At 36.8% G+C, this 22,891-nt stretch overlaps 1 protein-coding gene across 24 annotated transcripts in view; it reads right to left on the bottom strand.

The window, feature by feature from the left end:
* The window catches only part of LOC105484909 (synaptotagmin 14), a 235,512-nt gene that overhangs the window by 67,977 nt on the left and 144,644 nt on the right, over nt 1-22,891 (bottom strand). For 23 of the 24 annotated variants that reach the window (XM_011747011.3, XM_011747017.3, XM_011747019.3 and 20 more), the window contains 2 exons: nt 20,277-20,548; nt 14,356-14,805 (listed from right to left, as the gene is read on the bottom strand). In XM_011747011.3, the coding sequence (XP_011745313.1) occupies nt 14,356-14,805; nt 20,277-20,548 (722 nt within the window). Of the gene's footprint in view, nt 1-14,355; nt 14,806-20,204; nt 20,549-22,891 lie in introns of those variants that run through there. The other variant, XR_989295.2, reaches the window with a different exon arrangement.

Here is a 22,891-nt window from a genome sequence, read left to right as displayed (position 1 = left end):
TGGAAGCCGTATTTCTAACCTTCATATGGTTAAGAACTTTTATCTTCAGGCGAGATGATCCCTATCCTACTTCTGAGTTAGTTCTCTGATCTTGAAAATATCCTCATGAATTTTTCTTCCTCTCATGTATTTTACAAGCAAATCATTATATTGAAATAAAGTAAAACATACTCAAAAAAAAAATAAAAAATAAATAAATAAAATTAAGTTCCTTTGTCCTAGGAATGCATTCAGTATTTCTTAAGTTCTATTCTAAGAACATAAATACATCAAGGATAAAAACTGCCTCTTTTCTAAATTAAATCTCAAGTTTTCTGGAGAGAAAAACATTTTTGCAATTAGTATTTTCCAGTTTTCTTTAAATTCTCACCATCTGCCTAAATGGACACTACTTTGGAAAAGTAGCATTAAATCCTGTCTACCTCGAAATAACTGTCTCAGCAGATATATCCATAACTCTTGGAAGAAATATCCTCACTAGTGCTAAATTCAGAGGAAAGACTACAAGCAATGTAATTACTAGTAGTTAGCTTATAAAATATATTCTGATAAAATACATATTCATATCTATCATTAAAAATAGTATTAAACATTTTTCAAATGAAGCACCTACTATTTTAAATCATCTGTCAAGATTTTGAATACAAAAATATGAGAATTAAGGATTTTGGTTTTAAAATATATTTGCCCATTGTATACTTTCTTGTTATTTTAGATTAGCATGATGGGGAAAATGATTCAAGAAAATAATAAAACATTGCTTCCATTTGTTATTTCTTTCATTTATAAAGGGTAGGCCTCAAGAACAACCTCATTCAATGTTACTGTTCATTTAATTATCATCCATCCACCAAATGGTAAGATAATAAATAAGAAACACAGTGGATATGACTACTCTATTATTATTAAACAATTAGCCGAGGCAGACTGATCACCTGAGGTCAGTAGTTCAAGACCAGCCTGGCCAACATGACGAAACCTCGTCTCTACTAAAAATACAAAAATATTAGCCAGGCATGGTGGCGCGTGCCTGTTATCCCAGCTACTCGGGAGGCTGAAGCAGGAGAATCACTTGAACTGGGAGGTGGAGGTTGCAGTGAGCCGAGAACATGCCATTGCACTCCAGCCTGGGTGACAAAAGCAAGACTCCATCTCAAAAAACAAAAACAAAAAATCAACACAAAAGGGAACTTACTTGGGAACACTGTAATGTAATAAAAATGCTTCCTTAAAGTAAAATATATATCATTTCATAGATGTTGATGATAATGAAGAAGGCATGTTTTCGGGATGGCCATAATCTAGATACTCCCCAAAGAAATAATTTTTGAAATAACGGATAATATTTAAATAGAATTTGAATGTGTCTCCCTATGATGTTTTTATATGAAACACTATTTTATCGCCTCTTTCTCAATTTAATAAATTTTACAGTGTACTTAATTATAGAATATGCTGCTTGTTTGGACCCATAAAATGGTCAAGTAGTATTCTCTTTCCATAAAACATTTGTTAATCTCTCTCATTAGCATTGCAACAACTAAAGTTGGTATCTTGAAGAAATAAATTGCTTAAAATAAAATAAGAGCAGCAAAGGAAAACAATACCTGCGCTTTAAGCTTATTTGTTAATTTTCTGGCTCATTTTTGAAAAACATAATACACACTTGTTGGTATGCTGACAGTGAAGGGATTAGCATTTGGATGGTTCAACAAAATGAATCCCAATTTAGTTGCTTGATGTTCTTTATTCTCTATATTAAATACTATAAAAGGCAGTTTTACATATTGAAATTTCAGTTTTTCTCACTCAATTTTCCTGCATGTTCAAAATTTCTTGAGACTTGACCTTTAAACTTGAATTTTTTCCTACAAAACTAAAAATCTGACTTAAACAAAAGGCTTCTTTTATGACCTGTTTTAGTTTCTTCCTTTCACTAAAGATTTATCTGATAACAATTCTTTGTGTGAGACTGCAGTTATTCCTCTCAACTAATAATATATGCTCATTTACTTTCTCTGTGAATAACTGTCTCTAAATAGGTCTATAATCATTGAATTTTATACTAAAGTGAGCCATGACTCATTACTGTTGTTGTCTAGGGAACTAAAACATATGTAACTTTCTCCTTCATGTAGCAATTTTCAACTGTGATTATTAGTTTATCATGAAGTATTTATTACAAATTGTTTTACAAAGAAGAAGAGTAATCTCCATTCAGAAAATGTAGATTTTTGCTGACAATGGTAGTTGTGAATTATAGTGAATATGAAAATGGATGAAGCTAAGTTTTGAAAGTATTTCCTAATCACATAAAGTATGATTCTTATAGGGACACATAACTGAATGATAGAGTATCAGCAATAATTTACCTCTTAAAAATAAAAATAACAGTATAAACATCAAACTGAATTGATTTAAATTGATTTAATCCATTAACATAAAAGATAGGCTATTTCTGACACATAGGAATTTTAGAAATTAAAGGTTGAAATTACAACTATCTACAAGTTCATCATTGTAGTAAGTCATAAAGTAGCTCACTTTTAAGAGTCTGTGGCATTATGTTCTTGACTGAGAAATGCACATATATCCCTAATTAATCAATTATTATTTAAAAATAAAACAACTCCTGATATGTTTAAATACCCTGAGATGCATGCTTATTGTATCCCAGGTTATAAAAGATTCTTAGTAGGGCCAGGATACTGACACCTCTCAAGAAATAATATTACATTATATGAAACTGAATAAGAATTTAAGAATGATCAGATTTACTTGAACATGTTGATGAATAAATTTAATAAGTGTTCATTGAACACCTGTGTTTTAGATGCTATGAAAACTACCATAAAAATAAAACAGTCTCTCTTCTCCAAGTGTTTAAAATCTAGATGAAGATACAAAACAATGAGTTCAGGCCGGGCACGGTGGCTCATGCCTGTAATCCCAACACTTTGGGAGGCCAAGGTGGGCAGATCACTTGAAGTCAGGAGTTTGAGACCAGCCTGGCCAACATGGTGAAACTCCACCTCTACCAAAAATACAAAAATTAGCCAGACATGGTGGCACACACCTGTGGTCCTGGCTACTTGGGAGGGTGAGGCAGGAAAATCACTTGAAACCAGGAACCTGGGAGGTGGAGGTTGCAGTGAGCTGAGATTGTCCCACTGCACTTCAGCCTGGCAACAGAGCGAGACTCTATCTCAAAACAAAACAAAACCAAGTTCAATAATATAAGATTAGCTGCAAAATGAGACCAGAGGCAAAAAACTCAGAGATAATATACATATCCTATGAACTTATTTACCCATCCATTCATTCAACATTTATACAGCAATAATTAGTGTCAGGCCTCTGGGCCCAAGCCTGCACATATACATCCAGATGGCCTGAAGTAACTGAAGAATGTCAAAAGTAAGTGAAAATGGTCAGTTCCTGCCTTAACTGATGACATTACCTTGTGAAATTCCTTCTCCTGGCTCAGAAGCTCCCCCACTGAGTACCTTGTGACCCCCCCCACCCCGCCCACCAGAGAACAACCCCCTCTGACTGTAATTTTCCACTACCCACCCAAATCCTATAAAACAGCCCCACCCCTATCTCCCTTCGCTGACTCTCTTTTTGGACTCAGCCTGCCTGCACCCAGGTGATTAAAAAGCTTTATTGCCACACAAAGCCTGTTTGGTGGTCTCTTCACACAGACACATATGAAAATTAGTACTGGATTTTGGTTTTACAAAGATAGATAAATTAAATGGTTTATGTTAATGTGGTGGCTCAAACCTCCAATCCCAGCACTTTGGGAGGCTGAGGCGGACAGGTCACCTGAGGTTGGGAGTTCGAGACCAGCCTGACCAACATGGAGAAACTCCATCTTTACTAAAAATACAAAGTTAGCTGGGCATGGTGGCGTATGCCTGTAATCCCAGCTACTCGGGAGGCTGAGACATGAGAATCGCTCGAACCCAGAAGGCGGAGGTTGTGGTGAGCCAAGATTGCGCCACTGCACTCTAGTCTGGGCAACAAGAGTGAAACTCCGTCTCAAAAAAGAATAATAATATTAACAATCTAATACATTTCTATAAAGGTATGATTTAAATTAGACTTAAAGTGAAATGTGAGATTTAAATAGAATCAAATTATGACTGAGATTGACATTTTAGTATAATCCTTTACTATGTCTCCTTGGTACTCCTGACATATGATAAACTCTTCTAGAACTTTAGTCTTTGCTTTGGACTCCCAACACCTTGTTTAATTGAAATGGAATTCTTCCCTGAGGATACTTCATTCCCTCTTGACTTTTCAATCTGGTTATTCCCTCATATCCCAAGTGACTCAAGATCAGGAAGCAAAGTTCTCTGCTGCTTCTTAAGCACTGCTCCTTTAAAAGTTGAGGAAAAGAACAACTATTTTCCTTTAAAGTTTGTATCATCCTGTCCTCCTATTTTGTCCTCCTGGATATTTCATCTTCATTCCTTGAACATTTCTTCTTTATTCCTTGAGGAAATGGTCCTTGATTCAACCTTTTGAAAAATTTTTTTTATTATACTTTAAATTCTGGGATACATGTGCAGAATGTGCAGGTTACATAGGTATACATGTGCCATGATGGTTTACTGCAACCATCAACCCACCATCTACATTAGGTATTTCTCCTAATGTTATCCCTCCCCTAGCCCCCAACCCCCTCACAGGCCTCAGTGTGTGATGTTGCCCTCCCTGTGTCCATGTGCTCTCACTGTTCAACTCCCACTTGTGAGTGAGAACATGCAGTGTTTGGTTTTCTGTTCCTGTGTTAGTTTGCTGAGAATAATGGTTTCCAGCTTCATCCATGTCCCTGCAAAAGACATGAACTCATCCTTTTTAATGGCTGCATAGTATTCCATGGTGTGTATATGCCACATTTTCTTTATCCAGTCTATCATTGATGGGCATTTGGATTAGTACCAAGTTTTGCTATTGTGAACACTGCTGCAATAAACATACACGTGTACGTATCTATAGTAGAATGATTTATAATCCTTTGGGTATATACCCAGTAATGGGACTGCTGGGCAAAATGGGATTTCTAGTTCTAGGTTCTTGAGGAATCACCACATTGTCTTCCACAATGGTTGAACTAATCTACCCTCCCACCAACAGTGTAAAAGGATTCTTATTTCTCTGGCATTTGTTGTTTCCTGACTTTTGTTGCTGTTTTGTTTTTGTTTTTTGTTTTTGAGACGGAGTCTTGCTCTGTTGCCAAGCTGGAATGCTGTGGTGCAATCTCAGCTCACTGCAACCTCCACCTCCCAGGTTTAAGCGATTCCCCTGCCTCAGCCTCCTGAGTAGCTGGGACTACAGGTGTGCGTGACCATGCCCAGCTAATTTTTGGTATTTTAGTAGAGACGGGATTTTACCATGTTGGCCAGGATGGTTTCAACCTCCTGACCTCATGATCTACCCACCTCAGCCTCCCAAAGTGCTGGGATTACAGGTGTGAGCCACCGTGCCCGGCCTGTTTTCTACCTTTTTAGTGATCACCATTCTAACTGGAGATGTTATCTCATTGTGGTTTTGATTTGCATTTCTCTAATACCCAGTGATGATGAGCTTTTTTTCATATGTTTGTTGGCTGCATAAATGTCTTCTTTTGAGAAGTGTCTGTTCATATCCTTTGCCCACTTCTTGATGGAGTTGTTTTTTTCTTAAAAATTTGATTCTGAATTCAACCTTTTTTTACACTTCAACTTCTGTCATCATCTTTTGTAAATTCCGTGTCCACTCAGCCTATCTAAGAAACCAGCCCTCTTGACAAGTATCCCTCTCCAGTAATTGTACCTTTTACTCTATCTCAGATGCCCACTTCCACCATCACACTCTGGACCCTTCTCCTTCCACTTCAAATGAACTGAAAACATTCCCCTTTCAACCACAGTCTGCCATCCTTCAACACTTCTTGCTTAGCTACTCCCCTCACATCTTTCTTGATATCCTTGGGACTTTCAGTTCACTAACCTTTCTACTTCTCCTGCCCATAATCCCCTTTCTGGCTTCACTTCTCTCTTTATTCATTTCATGATCTACCATTTAAATAAATCTCTTGAAAATACTCTAACACTTTTGCCTCTCTGTTTATCCCAAACACATTGATTAATGGCTCTCTTCAGTTATTTGTCCTTTTTTAAATCAAATCATTTGCATTAATATTTAAACATGCCCAAGGCTCTCCTCAGCTCAAAAACATTCTCCCTGAACCCTCGCTTTCCAAATACTGTCCTCTTTTCCTTCCTACTGTTATAGCCAGATTAGGTGAAAAAAAAAGTCTAAATGACTGCCACTCTCGTTTGGATTCTAGCCCCTTCACAGTATCAAAATTAGCCCCTGAAAAGCTATCTATGATTTCCATATCCTAAATCCAACACACAGTTTTTAATATTCAGATTATTCTTTCCATCAGCAACATCTGACAAAGCTGATTATTCCTTCCTTCATGAATTTCATTCTTGGCTTTCATGATCTCTTACTGCCTCTTTCTTCCTACTTTACCTCTCTTTTCTCCGATTTTTAAATCTAGGAATTCCTGAAGATCTTCTCTTCTCACCCAATACAGTCATCTACTCTCATGTCTACTTCCAGAACTGCTTTGTGTCCATATAGAAGTGTAAGCGAGAGTCAGATTTAATGAAATACACACATCTAAGAAAATATTAAGTGCCCTCTATCATTAGAACTTAAGAAAATTTAAGTTTTCACTATGGTCCTGTCTTTTCTCCCATCCTTTCACCTGTCTTAAAGAATCCAGCAAGAAACTTATCTACTTATTTATCCCCACCAAACTGACCAGGGTCCAAATTCCGTGGCCCTTTCTGACTCTCCATTTTTTAACTGACAAATGATTATCATAAATAATTAAACAAAGACAGAAATAAAGATAGAAGTAAAAAAATCACCATAAACCTAAACCATTCATAAATTGCTATTAGGTAAACATCCTGCAGGCATCATTCTATGAATATATACTAACAGAAAAAGGAATAGAAATACTTTTATAAAAATGGGATCACACTATAGCTATTTTATTTAAAAATCCATTTTACCTTACATAAATTTAATAGAAAAAATGAAATAAAATGAATAGTTGAACTTTACATAAATATTTCTTCCTTGCTGATTATTTTCTAAATAATCCTTCTCTAAGTTAAATAGGAAAGGGTTAGTCATTTTTCTTAACTACATTAGCATATTAGCACTCTTACATTTCTTTCCATCTGCTCTATGTCTGCCTTTCAGTTAAAAAAAATCAAATACAGTATTATTTTTTATACTGTCCAGATTTATAGCTCTGACAGACACTGTGATACACTGTCAATGGAATGTCAATATGGTTTTGTTTTGAATTGTGAGGACATAAGATTTGGGAGGGGCCAAAGGTGGAATGATAGAGTTTGGCTGCTTCCCCACCCAAGTCTCACCTTGAATTGTAGCTGACAATTGTAATTGTCAATAGATAATTCCCTATCTATCTACGAAGAGACTGTTGCCCTAGCTGTTGGTAGGGCTGTTGGAAGACAGCCTTCAATGTCAGTCCCTTCAGGAACTGACTCAACTGTAAAGAACTGCCTCACCCAAGGTCACCCTTTCAGGGGTGCCCAAGGCTGTGGGAGCCCTTCTCTTGCATCAGCATGACCTGGATGTGAGACATGGAGTCAAAGCAGATCATTTTGGAATGTTAATATTTAATGACTGCTCTATTGGATTTTGGATTTGGCATGGGGCCTGTAGCCCCTTTGTTTTGACCAATTTCTCCCACTTGGAACGGGTGTATTTACTCAATGCCTGTACCCCCACTTCATCCAAGAAGTAACTAACTTGCTTTTTATTTTACAGGCTCATAGGTGGAAGGGCCTTGCCTTGTCTCAGATGAGATTTTGGACTTGGACTTTTGACTTAATGCTGGTATGAGTTAAGACTTTGGGGGACTGTTGGGAAGGCAGGATTTTGTTTTGAAATGTGAGGACATGAGATTTGGTGGGGGGGGGGCCAGGGGCGGAATGATATGGTTTGGCGGTTTCCCCACCCATAATTCCTCACAATTCCTCACCCATTGAATTGTAGTTCCCATAATCCCGCTTCCATGGGAGGAACCCTGTGGGACATAATTTAATCATGGGGGCAGTTACCCTCATGCTGTTCTCATAACAGTGAGTGAGTTCTCATGAGATCTGATTGTTTTATAAGGGGCTTTTCCCCCTTTTCCTTGGCACTTCTCCTTGTTGCTGCCATGTGGAGAAGGACATGTTTGCTTCCCCTTCTGCCATGATTTTAAGTTTCAAGATGCCTCTCCAGCCCTGTGGAACTGTGAGTCAATTACACCTCTTTCCTTTATAAATTACCCAGTCTTGGGTATGTCTTTATTAGCGTCATGAGAATGGACTAATACAAGGGGCAACCAGTATCCAATGACTGACTGATGGGAGTATAAAGGCCTAGCCATCTCAGCCCAAATGAGGACAACTCTAAAGGACTATTTTAGTTCCAGAGTTCCCTGGGGGTTGGCTAAGACTGTCATTGGGCGTGCACTGCAGCTTGACTTCTCTCTGCCCAATCCTGCTTCCATCTCCTCTCTTACAAGTATGAATTCCAAGAGCACTCCTTAACAAACATTTGGCACTCTAAACTCCCTCTCAGAGTCTGCTTCCCAGGTAATCGAATCTGGAACACATATGGTGCCTTAGATTCTTTCAGAAGAAGGCAACTGCATTAGTCAATTCCCTGCTGTTATTAAGACGTACCTGGGCAATTTAAAGAAAAGAGGTTGAATTGGCTCACAGTTCTGCAGGCTGTACAAGCATGGTGCAGCAATCTGCTCAGCTTCTGGGGAGGTCACTGGGAGCTTTTACTCTCAGCAGAAGGCAAAAATGAAAGCAGGCATGTTACATGAAGAGAGCAAGAGTGAGAGAGGGAGAGGGGGAGACGCTACAGACCTTTAAACAATCAGATCTCATGACAAATAATTTACTATCGTGAGGACAGCAGCAAGAGGATGGTGCTAAAATAAACCATTTGTGAGAAATCTGCCCCCAGGATCCAATCACCTCCCACCAGGCTCCGCCTCCAACATTGTGGATTACATTTCAACATGTTCAACATGAGATTTGGAGGGGACATCCAAACTATATTACCTGCTTCATCTGATTCTCTTCCCACAGGGGTTAATGTACTCCTTAGTCAGAAGAGCAAATGTTTTATCAGCCAGGGCAGATTATGCTATAGTAACAGAGAACTCCAAATTCTCAGCAGTTTAATTCAACAATGGTTTACTTCCTCCTTATACAACATATGGATTTTGGACTGGCAACAGAGGCTTCCTTCAAAGCTCAAAGAGGCTCCATTTCCACACATGCTTCCATAATAGTGAAAGCATTATTCTGATTCTTAAAGGTTATGAGCAAAAGATAAAAGCAAGTCATGTGGCCACACCTGAGTTGAACAGAGTGGTAATCTATGCTGCTTTTGCAGAGAGGAGCAACAGACCTTACCAAAGCAGGCTACATGCCAGAGTTGACTCACAAGTCATAGTTTGCAAACCCTGGTCAAAAGCAGTGATTCACAAACTTTAATGTATATCAGAATAATGTACAGTGCTTGTTAAAATACAGATTGCTGGGCCCTACCCTCACATTTTTTTTTTAATTCAGACAGTTTCAGAGAGGGACTGAGAATCTGTACTTCTATCAAGTTCCTATGTGATGATGTTATTGGTCCAGGAATCACACTTTGAGAACCATTTGTCTACAGAAAAAAAAACTTAATAGGTACGCCTGCAGCTCATCTATTAATGTAGAGAACCTTATTTCAAGATGAAATACAACACAGCTTTGTCAAATATCAGTTTTCCTAAAAGGCAACTCACCAAAAACCATACATATTATTTAAAGTAAACCAATGATTTAATAAAGATTCCTATATTATGAGAACTGTCCAATGTGTAGGTAGCCTCACTATTATTATCGCTAGCCACTCCGAAGAGATCAGGCTAATTAAGTACTGTTTGTACAGGAAGGGTTGTGTGTATGTTTGTGAGAGAAAGAATAAAGTTTCATTATTAATCAATCAAATATAATAACATTAACAAATCTAATAAGCTGCAATTAGACGTAAAACCAGGATGAGGAAAAAGGGAAAGGCTGCTTTATGCAACTGTTACAGAGAGTAATATAGTACCAAAAATCCAAGTGAAGAAATTAATTGGGGTTATATGCTAAGAAAGAGTGCCATCTGAACAAAGCTGAGTATGTAAGAAGAGTTCAAATTATGAGAGGGATATATACCATGGTAGGAAGGATAACTGACAACGTTCTAGCTACTGAGTTTGGCATAAGACAGTACTAAAGCAAGTTAATAGTAAACCATATGGCTATTTCACGATTCTTATTTGAAAACAACAGAAGCTAACTGACTCATTAAGTGGAATAGTAATTTATTAAAGGAATAGGGATGAATAAAGAACCAAGTTAATGGTTAAGCTTCTCAAGAATGAAGTCTAAAAACCATACTACAGAATTGGTTGGGTGAGGAGAACCTGCTGCTGTTCTCACTGGATTCTTTTCTGCCAAGGACTTTTCTCTATTGCAACTGTTAGTGGCCCAGCACCAATACCATTTCTGCATCAGCAGAGCTATTTTATAACAGAGTTACTATTGCCTCTGAAAACCAGATACCTCCACCATCAACTTCATGGAAACATGATCTGAGTGCAGTGCCTGCTTCTTTGTTCAGTCTGTATTGAGGTTTCCTGAAAATGAATATGAGTGGCAGAGTCTAGGTCACACAGCTCCTGCCGTACCTACCAGTGAGACTGGGAAAGTCAACTTATGGCTTACCTTAGGGAGGTAGACATAGTTATTCCCAGATAGTTACTGAAAAGGTGGAAGAGTGAGAAAACATAATACATGTCTGCCACAAAATGTCATATCAAGCATACAAACCCATCTAAAATTCACCAATTTCTGTTCCTACCTAACTCCTTCCCCAACATAAACTAGCATAATTAGATAATATCAGAGATGGATAGGCTTTTAGAGATCACTTGGTCTAATCCTCTCATTTCACTAAAGAGAAACCTGATACCCAAAATGATCAGATGATTTACTTAGTTTACATGGCTAGTCAGTAGAAAGAAATTATGCTTTTTAATTCTTAGTATATTTTCTATCATGCAATGATCAAGAAGGAACACTTCAAATGGTATTTTAATTTTTTTTTTTTTTTTGAGATGGAGTCTTGCTCTGTCACCCAGGCTGGAGTGCAGTGGCGCGATCTTGGCTCACTGCAAGCTCCACCTCCTGAGTTCACACCATTCTCCTGCCTCAGCTTCCCGCATAGCTGGGACTACAGGCGCACACCACCACGCCCGGCTAATTTTTTGTATTTTTAGTAGAGATGGGGTTTCACCATGTTAGCTAGGATGGTCTCAATCTCCTGACCTGTGATCCACCTGCCTCGGCCTCCCAAAGTGCTGGGATTACAGGCATGAGCCACTGCGCCCCGGCCTTAATGTTAAACTTTAATCTTATTCTCAGGGAAACCTACTGTTTAGTCCTCAGAAAGTCATTTTGGTGACATTGGTCTTTTTTTCTCTCAATCAGTTCCTGCAAAACTAGCTATAAAACTAAATTTTATATGCAAAATTCTAAGTTCCTATTATCTATGAAAAAAAACTGTAAGCTTAAATGTGTTTTAATGGTAGTTTGCAAGTTCTTTGGCTGGATTAAAATTTTCCTGGCCAAAAGGCTAATACCCTCACAACAAAAATGACAACAATAATAAGTAAGTATTCAAAAGCTACCAGAAGGCCTGGAATGGTGCCTCAAGCCTGTAATCCCAGCATTTTGGGAGACTGATGTGGGAGAATCGCTTCAGGCCAGGAGTTCAAGACCAGCCTGGACAACATAGCAAGACCCTATCTCTAAAAAAAAAAATTAGGCAGGCCTGGTGGTGTGCACCTGTAGTCCTAACTATTTGAGATGCTGAGGTGGGAGGATCGCTTAAGCCCAGGAGTTTCAGGCCACAGTCAGCCATGATTGCACTACTACACCCCAGCCTGGGTGACCCTGACTTTTCCCAGAGTGAGACCCTGACTCTGGGGGAAAAAAAAGCAACCAGAACAAATGTTTAATTATGAGTATATCTCTTACAGATATATTACTACATCTTACAAAAATTAGAGCCAAACTCACCCAAGTAAACTGTAATCACAAGATCTCCCCACAAAGTTAATATTAAAACTTAAGCAAAGAGAACATTAATACTATAGTATATATAGAATATATACATTCTATTGGTATATTTTAACAACTAAATAACTGATAGCACAGAAGCCAAAAGGAACCAATGAGATTTGAGAAGGTGGAGAAAGAAGGAAAGTAATAAAGAATAATAATTAAATATAGGGTACTAAATTTGAGAAGCATGTCAACACAGAGAAAACATTCTCTAAGGGCAGAAGATGGATAGTTTCATTCAAATACAAATGTTACATCTTTAGAGAGGAACAACAGACAATGGGGCCTATCAGAGGGTGGTGGGTGGGAGAAGATAGAGGATCAGGAAAATTAACTATTAGGTCCTGGGCTTTATACCTGGGTGATGAAATAATCTGTAAAACAAACCCCCATGACACAAGTTTACCTATATAACAAACCTGCACATGTACCCCTGAACTTAAAATAAAAGTTAATAAAAAAGAAATGTTATGTCTTACAAGCTATTTATTTAGCACTTTTTCCTCAGAAATTATTGTACTGGTTGGCAGAAAAAGATTATAGAATCAATGACCCGAAGCTAACACATGTAATGTAGGTCCATTAAAAAATTGCTTAGTTTGAACAGAGATAAGACAGTATTATTTTCTATGACTTCATTCTCTTTGTGAAATGAATGTAATTAAAACACAATTGGGAACAGATAAATTACATACCTCTTGATGACAGAGTCTTTCTCTGCTAATTTAAATACGTTATTTCTAGATAAGGGTGTATTTTCCACAGAATAACTAGTGATCACCCAGACCAAATAATGAAAAAGTTTAGAAATCATATTAATAACTGTAGATTATTAAATTTTATGAAAAATTTGTTCTTTTCCCCCTGAAATATTGCCTGCACTCTTTTTTCTCCCCTCTTATAAGCTGCTGCTATTATTTTAAAAAGGCATTTCCCCAAAATGATAATTCTGAAAATTTAAAAGGATAGCAAGTTATCAATTTTCCCGAAAGATATTAATTCTTATCCTAGAAACCCATATGAATATACTATATTTACCATCATCATTTGTACATAAAGACATTGAAATCATTTAGTTAAACTGGTATGGTGTGACTGTGAATGAAGTTCCTACAACATAAAATGTTGCCTGGTGTAAATGCAATGAGACCCTAAACTACTTGGACTGAAGCTTACACATTTAAAAGCTTAAAACAACACTAAAATAATATACCTTTATTTTAAAATATATATATATTCTAAAATCTGTATATTTATATTTTAAAAATGCTTTGTTTTCAATATAACAGAGAGGAATAAATATAAACCGTAATGCACACTTATAGCATATCACAGATTTTTTCATAATCTAAATGTGGCATAATGTATCTCCCTGGTTTAAATAAACAGTGCAGACATTTCTCTCCTGTGATTCGCAATGCCTTGTGGGAATTTAGTTTAAAATATGAAGACAGAGAGAGAGATTTATATGTGATTATCATCTGGAGGACAAAAAGAGAAAAGAGAGAACTAGCTCAAAGTACTAAGCTTAAGGGTTCTCTGGAAATACTTCACAATCTGTTTAAAAAGGGTGGAACGTCTACTGAGGCCAGATTTATTTTGAAACTTTAAAATAATTTCACAGAAGTTCTGGAAACATATCCAGTCATGACCTAGGGAGCAGTACATATTCTGTAAGGGCAAATCCTTTCTGCCATATAGCAAATAATATATGGGGCTGATACTTCTGAATGCATTGCCTAATTTTAACCTGGAAAAAAAAATTCTATAAGGAGTTTGGATGACTTCATAATCAAACATTTAATAAATGTTCAACAAAATAACAAACATGTAAAACCCTGGGCCAAAACTCTGTGAAGGATAAAATAAAAGACATAAATCACAAATTATCTTCAAGGGCAACTTTTTTAGGTAAGAAAAAGTATATCTATCTATCCAGGGCTTAGATATTTTTGAAAAGGCATGATTACTATGTTAAAAAATAGACTGACAAACTTGTTGGCTTGATTAAAGATTTTTAAAATTGTGCACACTATAAACCATGAACATAAACTATATTCAGGCCATTTGATGAGATACTCACAGAATGATTGTAAGAAGGTTCCAATATCACAGGCAATGACATTTTCCCTTGAAGATTCAATTTTGTTAAATAAAAAATCTTTTCCCCCACAATCTTTTCTTTTTTCATGCGATGTACACCATACAGTCTAAACCGAACTGCATAATTTCCAATCATCTCAGATTCAACATGATTAAATTTAAATGTTTCTGTGAAGACAGGGCATGGTCCTCTCTGGATGCTGGTTTTTGCTCTCTGTTTCTTTATAGGTAGAAGAACAAGGTGTACTTGCCATGAGTTGCCACCTGTCCTGTTATATGTTGGGATGTCTGTGACAGCTGTCACTGTTACCAGAAGCTTCTGTTCTTGTGAGTCATAGTCAAAAGTCACATCCAGTGTGCCATATTTAGCTTCTGGCTCAGGATCAAAAGGTTTAGGAAGCTGTGATGATGATCCTTGAGCTGACATATCCTAAGCAAAGAAAATTTAAATGTTAGAGTTTTTAACTCAATTATTTAACCTAGCATGTCAATAAATACTTGGTATTTCTTTAGAAGGAAATACCATTCTAAACAGTCTCTCTGCTTTGTGATGTGAAAGCCTTGTGATGTGAAAACAATTCTGCCACAAAGAAAGTAATACAATAACAATTAACTGTCAACTACAACCAAAAGCAACCCTATAGGGCGAGATTACTATAAGCAGTAAGTTAAACTCAAAACTTATGATGATAAAGACACGTTTAGAATTTAATATTCACCATTACAATTCTGAGAAAGTGTGATGTATGTTTTTATAAATGATAATTTAAAATATATCCTTTAGTGGGTATATCTGCTCCTTTTGTAGAAAACTACTACATTTTACTTTCAATGTTATAAACAATGCCACTGACAGCACAGTATCAGGCTGCAGAGGAACAGAACATAAGTAAAAGTATAATGCTATTAAAAAATTCGGTTCCGTCTTCAGAGTTTGTTCTAAAACACCCCAATCTGTAATAAAATATAAAGATATTTAGACTTAAAAATCAATGGAAATGTGAAAGCATAAATAAAGGTCTCAAAATATTAGCAAATATTTACTTTCCGTAACATAGACTATATTTACTTCAATTTCTAACCACAATTAAAAACACATTATTTTCTAACATTAATGACTATTTAAAATGACAGAACACACATTTTAAAAGTTCAAGAAAGGCTGAAATGGTACATTTTAACTATGAAATTAAAAGAAATTATAACCATTTTTCCTGTAATTGTCTCAAATTCCTTCCAGTCTATCTATCTAGAATGTAATAGGGGTTTTAGCTAGTTACCAACAATGTCAAACCTAGGTCTCTGACCTTTCAACTATACCACTCTGCGTCTTCAAGTATTTTAATAAATCTTAAATAATTCTCATTTCAAAATGTGGGCCAATTTAATAAATTTTTAAAATTTTCTAAACTTTGAGTGGCAGTGAATACTACTGAATCTCAGTCTTCTCTTTTTCCATTTACAAAACAAAATAAAACAAAACAAAATCCTCCTGAGTGTTAGCTAGAAATACTACCCGCAAGATTTGGGGAGCCGAGGTAGGCAGATCACTTGAGGTCAGGAGTTTGAGACCAGCCTGGCCAACATGGTGAAACCCCATCTCTACTAAAAATACAAAACTTAACTGGGTATGGGTGGTAGGTGCCTGTAGTCCCAGCTACTCAGGTGGGTGAGGCAGGAGAATCGCTCGAGCCAGGGAGGCAGAGGTTGCAGTGAGCCAAGATCATGCCAGTGGACTCCAGTCTCAGTGACAGAGTGAGACTTTGTGTAAAAAAAAAAAAAAAGAAAAAACACTGTCCATAAGAGACTATATATACTTCAGTGCCTCTATTATAGCTCATACGACTACATGACTCAGCTTCGGCCAATGGGAGGCAAAAATAATTTATGTGTGAAACATCCAGATCAGGTTTATATAAGAAATTACTTGCTCTCCACTCTCTGTCTCACTCTTCTCACAAGCAGATATACAGTCAGGATGTGTGGGTCTGCTCAGACCATGTGGACTAGGACAACACCCTAGGGCAAGGCAGAGCAACAGAAGAGAAGGAACTGGGTCCCTGAATAATCTCATAGAGCAAAGCCCCCTGCTCACCATGCACTGTTGTTAAACAAAAGAGAAGTAAGTTTCTGTGTTCCTTAGCCATTGTATTTGGTGGGGGCTGAGGGGTCTTTTTGTTGTAGCAGCTTAACATGTACTGTAACTACTGTACCTACTATGTGCCAAGCCCTATTTTAGGTCGGGAGAGTGCTTCTTTCTGCAGAGAGAACTAAAAAGACATGAGTCCTTAATTTTTTTTTTTTTTTGACAGAGTCTTGCTTTGTCAACCAGGCTGGAGTGCAATGGCACAATCACAGCTCACTGCAGCCTTGGCCTCCCATGCTCAAGTAATCCTCCTGCCTCAGCCTCCTGAATAGCTGGAACCACAGGCACACACCACCACACCTGGCTAAATTTTTTGATTTTTAGTAGAGACAAAAGTCTTACTATGTTACCCAGGCTGGTTTCAAACTCTTGGGCTCAAGCAACCCTCCTGCCTCGGCTTCCCAAAGTGCTGGGATTACAGGTGTGGAGTCACCATGCCCAGTTAGTCTTTGGTCTTATAAATCTTACATGCTAGTTGGTATAATGTATGGGGGAAAAAAACAACAGAAGAACAATACTTGGGGGGAAGGAATAAATTCCCATAAGAGAATTCAGTTTTTAATATAGTATGAGAAAATCAAAACATATTCTTATTCTATTAAAAAAATTTACAGTTTAGAGCAAAATGTTTTAATGTATACTACTTTATAATTGGTAATTAAAGATTATTAATTATATGGTTTTGGTATTTCAATTAAAGATTTTCTAAAACAGCATCATGACAGCTAAGATTTTCAGGCAATAAAAATGTTTATCAGGTCCTAGATAGCTATTTTTCAATTTTGTTTCTCTTGGTGCCTCCCTGATTGTTTTTTCTTTTTTTTCCAAACATGCCAACAATTCTTGTGAAACCCAGTGTTGAAAGGGTAGAACATTTACAGATAAAAGACATTATTTGCATTCTGAAAATAGGCAATAAGCAAACAATTCTTCCTTTCAAGGTATCTGGACCAGTTTTAAAAAAACTTTATCTAGATAGCAATAGGTCATCAACAGCGTCTATAAACTCCTTCCCATGGAATTCTTCTGAACCTTCTCTCCTCTCTCAGTTTAATCATATATGTGGATAGGCTCTAAGATAACTACAGCCTGGATTAAACCAAGAGAAAAGTGAGAATTTTCTATCTGACACATAATATCTATTACAAGGATGCAAAATAAACTTGAAAAAACACAAAAGTGAATTTTATATTAGCATAGGCTATCAGCATTCACATCTAAATATTTCTGTAATGTGCATTTGCTACATTGTTTGAGCACATTCAATGCTACTACAGAAGACACAAAAATAAGCAGGATGGAGGAAATTCCAAAGAAGTGGTTACAGATAGCAAGTTAGCAGCTTCTGAAATACGGACAAAACTCACAGTGTGTGATAACTATAGAGAGTGAGTTAAGAAGCAGCTTGTGAGACATAGGCAGAATTCATAAGATATTAAATACAAATAGTTAATAACTTACAACATATGCCAAAGAAAGATTAAATAGAAAATATGATGGATCAAATGAGTGTTACCTATAGAAAGGGATGAAATGCACAAGCCACGATCATGTAGCCTCTGGGCTGACAGCTCTGTCACCCATGTGATCTACTTAAGAAATGCAGATAAAACCTACAACTGCCTAGCAGGCTAACTGACAAGTTTAAGTGATGGTCAGGAGTATAACTATATCTCTCCCACAAAACAAACAAGTGTGTGCTGTTGGCTCTTGGTACCCTTGTTCAAATCTCAACTCTGGTCCTTGTTACATCATAAATAGGAATGCTGATGGAAAAGAGACAGTGAGATAGGATGTATGGGCACTGCATAAACCAGGACTCACACAGTGTGGTCTTGCTACCTATACCCACTTGCAGCTTATCCCTAGGTGTGTTAACGGATTTCTGATTTCATCTAGCTCCTCTTACTTCTTGCTTTGTATGTGAAATGGATTAAAACACACACACACACTCTCTCTCACACACACACACATACATAATTTGAGCATCTTACTTTGGTCCTTTAGTCCTCTGAGAGAGTTTGCCTGGTAATGTTGGAGGGTACCACTGAATCAAAGTAATTTCTCACACAACGTTTTGGATCAAAAAAGACAATATAATATAGTTGTTAAGAGCACCGTTTTGGCAGTCAGACAGACCTGGGTTTGAACTGTAGTTCCACTATTTAAGAGCTGCTTATACTTAGTCAAATTGTTTAGCTCTCTGACTCTTAATGTTTTCATTTATAAAATGGAGATAATAACTTCCTAAAGATGTGGTTGTTAGAATTAAAAATTAAATGAGCAGACTACATAAAGCTCATAGCAAAATTCCTGACACAGTGGTGATAGTATTTTGTTGTTGTTTATTAATCCCACAATCCAGACTTCACTGTTAACTTGTGAGCTGTATATGTAGTTTACAAAGCTACAAAACAGCTGTCTCAAATTTGTTTAGGTAATGGAACACAAAGAAACATACATCATGAAAAATAATAAAATAATGATATATTAAACTTAAAATATCAATGTACAATTTTCTTCTAGGTCAGATACTGTAATACTAGAAATATTAAAAAAAGCAATAACAGATACAAGGTATTTTTAACAATTATAAAAGAAAAGCTTAAAATTAAGGAAATTCTATCCATAGCTTAATTGTTCTGGGTATTAGGAAACTACATCTATTATTTAATTTTGGCAGCAGATCTGAAAATTCGTCTGGTAAGAATACGGATATATTTCAGTATTACTGAATGTTGTCTGGAACAAAAGCAGTAAAAACTTGCAATCTAAAACTTTTAAGTAGGCTGGGTGCAGTGGCTCATGCCTGCAAACCCAGCACTTTGGGAAGCTGAAGCAGGAAGACTGCTTGAGCCCAGGAATTTGAGACCAGCCTGGGCAACATAGTGAAACCCTGTCTCTACAAAAAAATTTAAAAATTTGTAGGTGTGGTGATACACACCTGTAGTATCAGTTACTTGGGAAGCTGAGGTGGGACGAAGCTGCAGTGAGCTGTGATTGCGCCACTGCACTCTGTTCTGAGTGACAGAGCGAGACCCTGTTTCAAAACAAAAACAAAAAAACTTGAAAGTAAATCTAAATACTAACTTATAAAACCACTAGATTGCCTTTTTTGTTTTCATTATGACAGAAACATTAAAACAACTTCTTTTTAGAATACAGTAATACTTCACAACGGCCACAAAATTATTTTTGTTGTCATTTTCACATTTTTGCTCCAAAACAGTAAGTAAACTTAAAGCCCAACCAACCAGCCACTCTGAATGCATGAAGCCATGGATGCAAATTTCATTAGTAAAGCTGATCATCATTTATCCCTTGTATTTTCTATGATATGAAAATACAATAAGATTATGAAAGACTTGTGAAACATTGAGTAACCTTCTCATAGTAAAAAAAAAAAATCCAAAATAAAATAAAATAATACAAATAGTAGCCTCAAGATGAAATAAATGATAAAATCAATTATTCTAGAATGTTTTATACAAAGTGTTAAAAAAAAAACATCTGTAGGTACCCATCTTCCTTTGGTGGTGGGGCTTGGGGTTGGGGAGTGGGGGCAGTTGAAGACTAGTTGGGACATTCCTGGTAAGTTTGTTGGATAAAGATTAGATTAAGGATGGATACTGGTACTATAAGTTACAAAGGAATAAGATAGTGATAAAATCAATTCTTCTTACCAAGAGGAGAAGCACAGGATTATCCTCCTCCAAATAACATTCATTTTCAAACTTCTATGTGCTTTTACTTACTTCAGGGCTCAGGACTGCAGTGCTGTCACTTGGAACATCTTCTTCATATCCTTTATTATGAAAACTTTCTATTTCATGACCTGTGCTTCCTTCACTTGGGCACTTGTTATATGAGCATCTTGGACTGTTGCTGCAGTGGGAAAATTCACATTTACTGTCCCCAATTTCTGAGGGTGTACATGACAGATGGGGAGAACCACTGTCATCCTGATATGGTGGTGGCTGCAATTCATCCAGCGGGGGTGTTCTTCTCATTCTCTGAATGCAGTTTCCTGATAATGATTAAGAATCTGGTCACTGTTTCCAATTAGCCTCAACATGCAGTATAGTGTTACACACAATAACTGTAAATAACTTTTGAAAACTGGATCAAAAAATTGATGGCAACATAACTATTAGATTTACTAATGACCTCTTCTTCCCTAGTTCAGAGGCACAAATAAAATAATCTGGTTTCCCACTCCTCACCTCCTGCATAATAAGATTAGCAAAAATAAAAGTCATATATGAAGAAAGATCCTGTTACATATCATAAAAATGAGGGAGTGATAAGTATTAAACAGTGTATTTATTTGTCTGTCTCAAAACAATCCTGATGTATACATACTTCATCTGTTACCCTGTGATCTGTGGCCACCCTAGGGTCAAAGCAATACAAATATGGTTGGAAAAACAAACATAATACCTCTGCTTGTTCTTCAACTGTGTTCAACAAGAACTCACCTATGTTCTTCAGTTACTGAGATGAACTTAAACCAGCATTCAGCTGGCGGTGTCAGAAATGTTTTTCTATATCTGTTCTGGATCCAGAATCCTAAAATGAGGTGTACTGTGAATCAGGCCCATTCCCTGTTTGCTAACATCCATCAATCAGCAAAGATTGGAGGCTGTGTTCTGTCTCTTCTCCATTATAATGGCACTCTATCCCACTCTACATCTGTGTCTGTATTCTTTGTAAATTATGACTCCATCTTGCCTATAGTAGGCATCTCTACCTCTAGCAGTTAACATGAAACCACATTTTCTTTCACTCTAAAATTCTCCTTTTAATTTTTACCTCAATTATTTATCTCAGTGATTGAGAATAAATGTATCTGTGAACAAGGACAGAGTTGGGGACAGGAGGGAAATAGAGCCCAGTACATAATTTAAGAACAGTTAAGTCTTTGTAGACAAATTCTGAATGCAATGCTAAACACTAAATGTAAACACTGATCTTTTTTTTTTCTTTTAATGAACTGTGCATCTCTTTTCTCAAGGGACCCTGAAACAGTAGTTTGTATTATCATTGATATGGAGTTCAGTTCAAACATTCAATAGTTCCTCTGTTCTTCCTAAGATAAAAAGTTACATAAGAACTATAAGCTTCATTTAAAAATTACCACAATGCTTGGTTCAAATGAAAAATAATAATTTGCACAAATGTAGCACAAATTTACATAGTTGCTCAGAGGCCCCAATTTTGGAAAAAAAGTAAAACTAAATGTCTTACCTAGTGAGTCTAATAGTCTATCCACAGAGTCATCTCTCAGCATATGTGGGGAACTGGTTCTAACCCCACTATTCCCTCTCAAATACCAAAACGCAAAAATGTTCAAGTACCTATTACAAAATGGTGTAGTATTTACATATAACCTAAGTACATCCTCCCACATACTTTAAATCATCTCGATGTTACTTACAATATCTAACACAAATGTGAATGCTATGTAAATGTTGTAATACTGTATTGTTTGGGAAATAATAAGAAAAAGTCTGATAGAAACTATACATTTTTTCAAATATTTTCCATCTGAGGTTGGTTGAATTCACAGATGCAGAATCCACATACATGGAGGGCCGGCTGTACTAACTTTAGTTTATAACATAAGCAAAAAGTAAAAAAGTGGCTGAATTAATATAGTTGAAGCTGAATTCAAGAAGACAGATTAGACATGTTGCAAGTCATAGCAAAATAACCCACAGAATTACAGAATAGTAAAGAGACAAGTGGTTTTAGGCGGTTAATTAGCTTGATCCATTTATATGGGGTGGGTAACTATGTGTGGCTGCCACCGCTGGCAGACTGACTTGACTCCATCCATAACCTCTTTTTCTCCTAAGCAGCATTCCGATTAGGAGTGGCCGATCTAAGCAGATTTCAGAGTGAACCTTCCAGGAAAGTTTTGTTTTCCTGATAAAAGCAGCCAGACTCTACTGGCATGCCCCTTTGTCCCTTTGCCTTTCCCCTGCTTCCTTCTTGGAGGAGTAGCAGCTACCTTGTGACCATACAGTGGTAAGTACGAGAATGAAAGCTAGGAAGGCAGAAGCAGGAAAATGAAAAGTCCGGGTATCTGAAACATCACTAAATACCTACCTCCAAACTTGATGGCTGAGACAAATCCCTATTTGTTAAAGAAAAAGAAAAAACAGTATTTGGATTTTCTGCTGTTTCCAAATATATTCTCAAGGGATAGGACAAAGTTTATCAATCATTAAACTGACATCCTCTGCCCCTTTAAAAGTGCATATTTAATTAGCCACCGAATTAAAGGGTAATACCTAAATACTGTAACATGAAGTCAATTAAAAATTTTCCAACGTAAGTGGTTTTGGGAGTCAGCACACCATCTACT

Source organism: Macaca nemestrina, chromosome 1 (assembly GCF_043159975.1).
Source record: "Macaca nemestrina isolate mMacNem1 chromosome 1, mMacNem.hap1, whole genome shotgun sequence".
NCBI classification, from domain to species: domain Eukaryota; kingdom Metazoa; phylum Chordata; class Mammalia; order Primates; family Cercopithecidae; genus Macaca; species Macaca nemestrina.
This window is presented reverse-complemented; position numbering and strand designations above follow the sequence as displayed.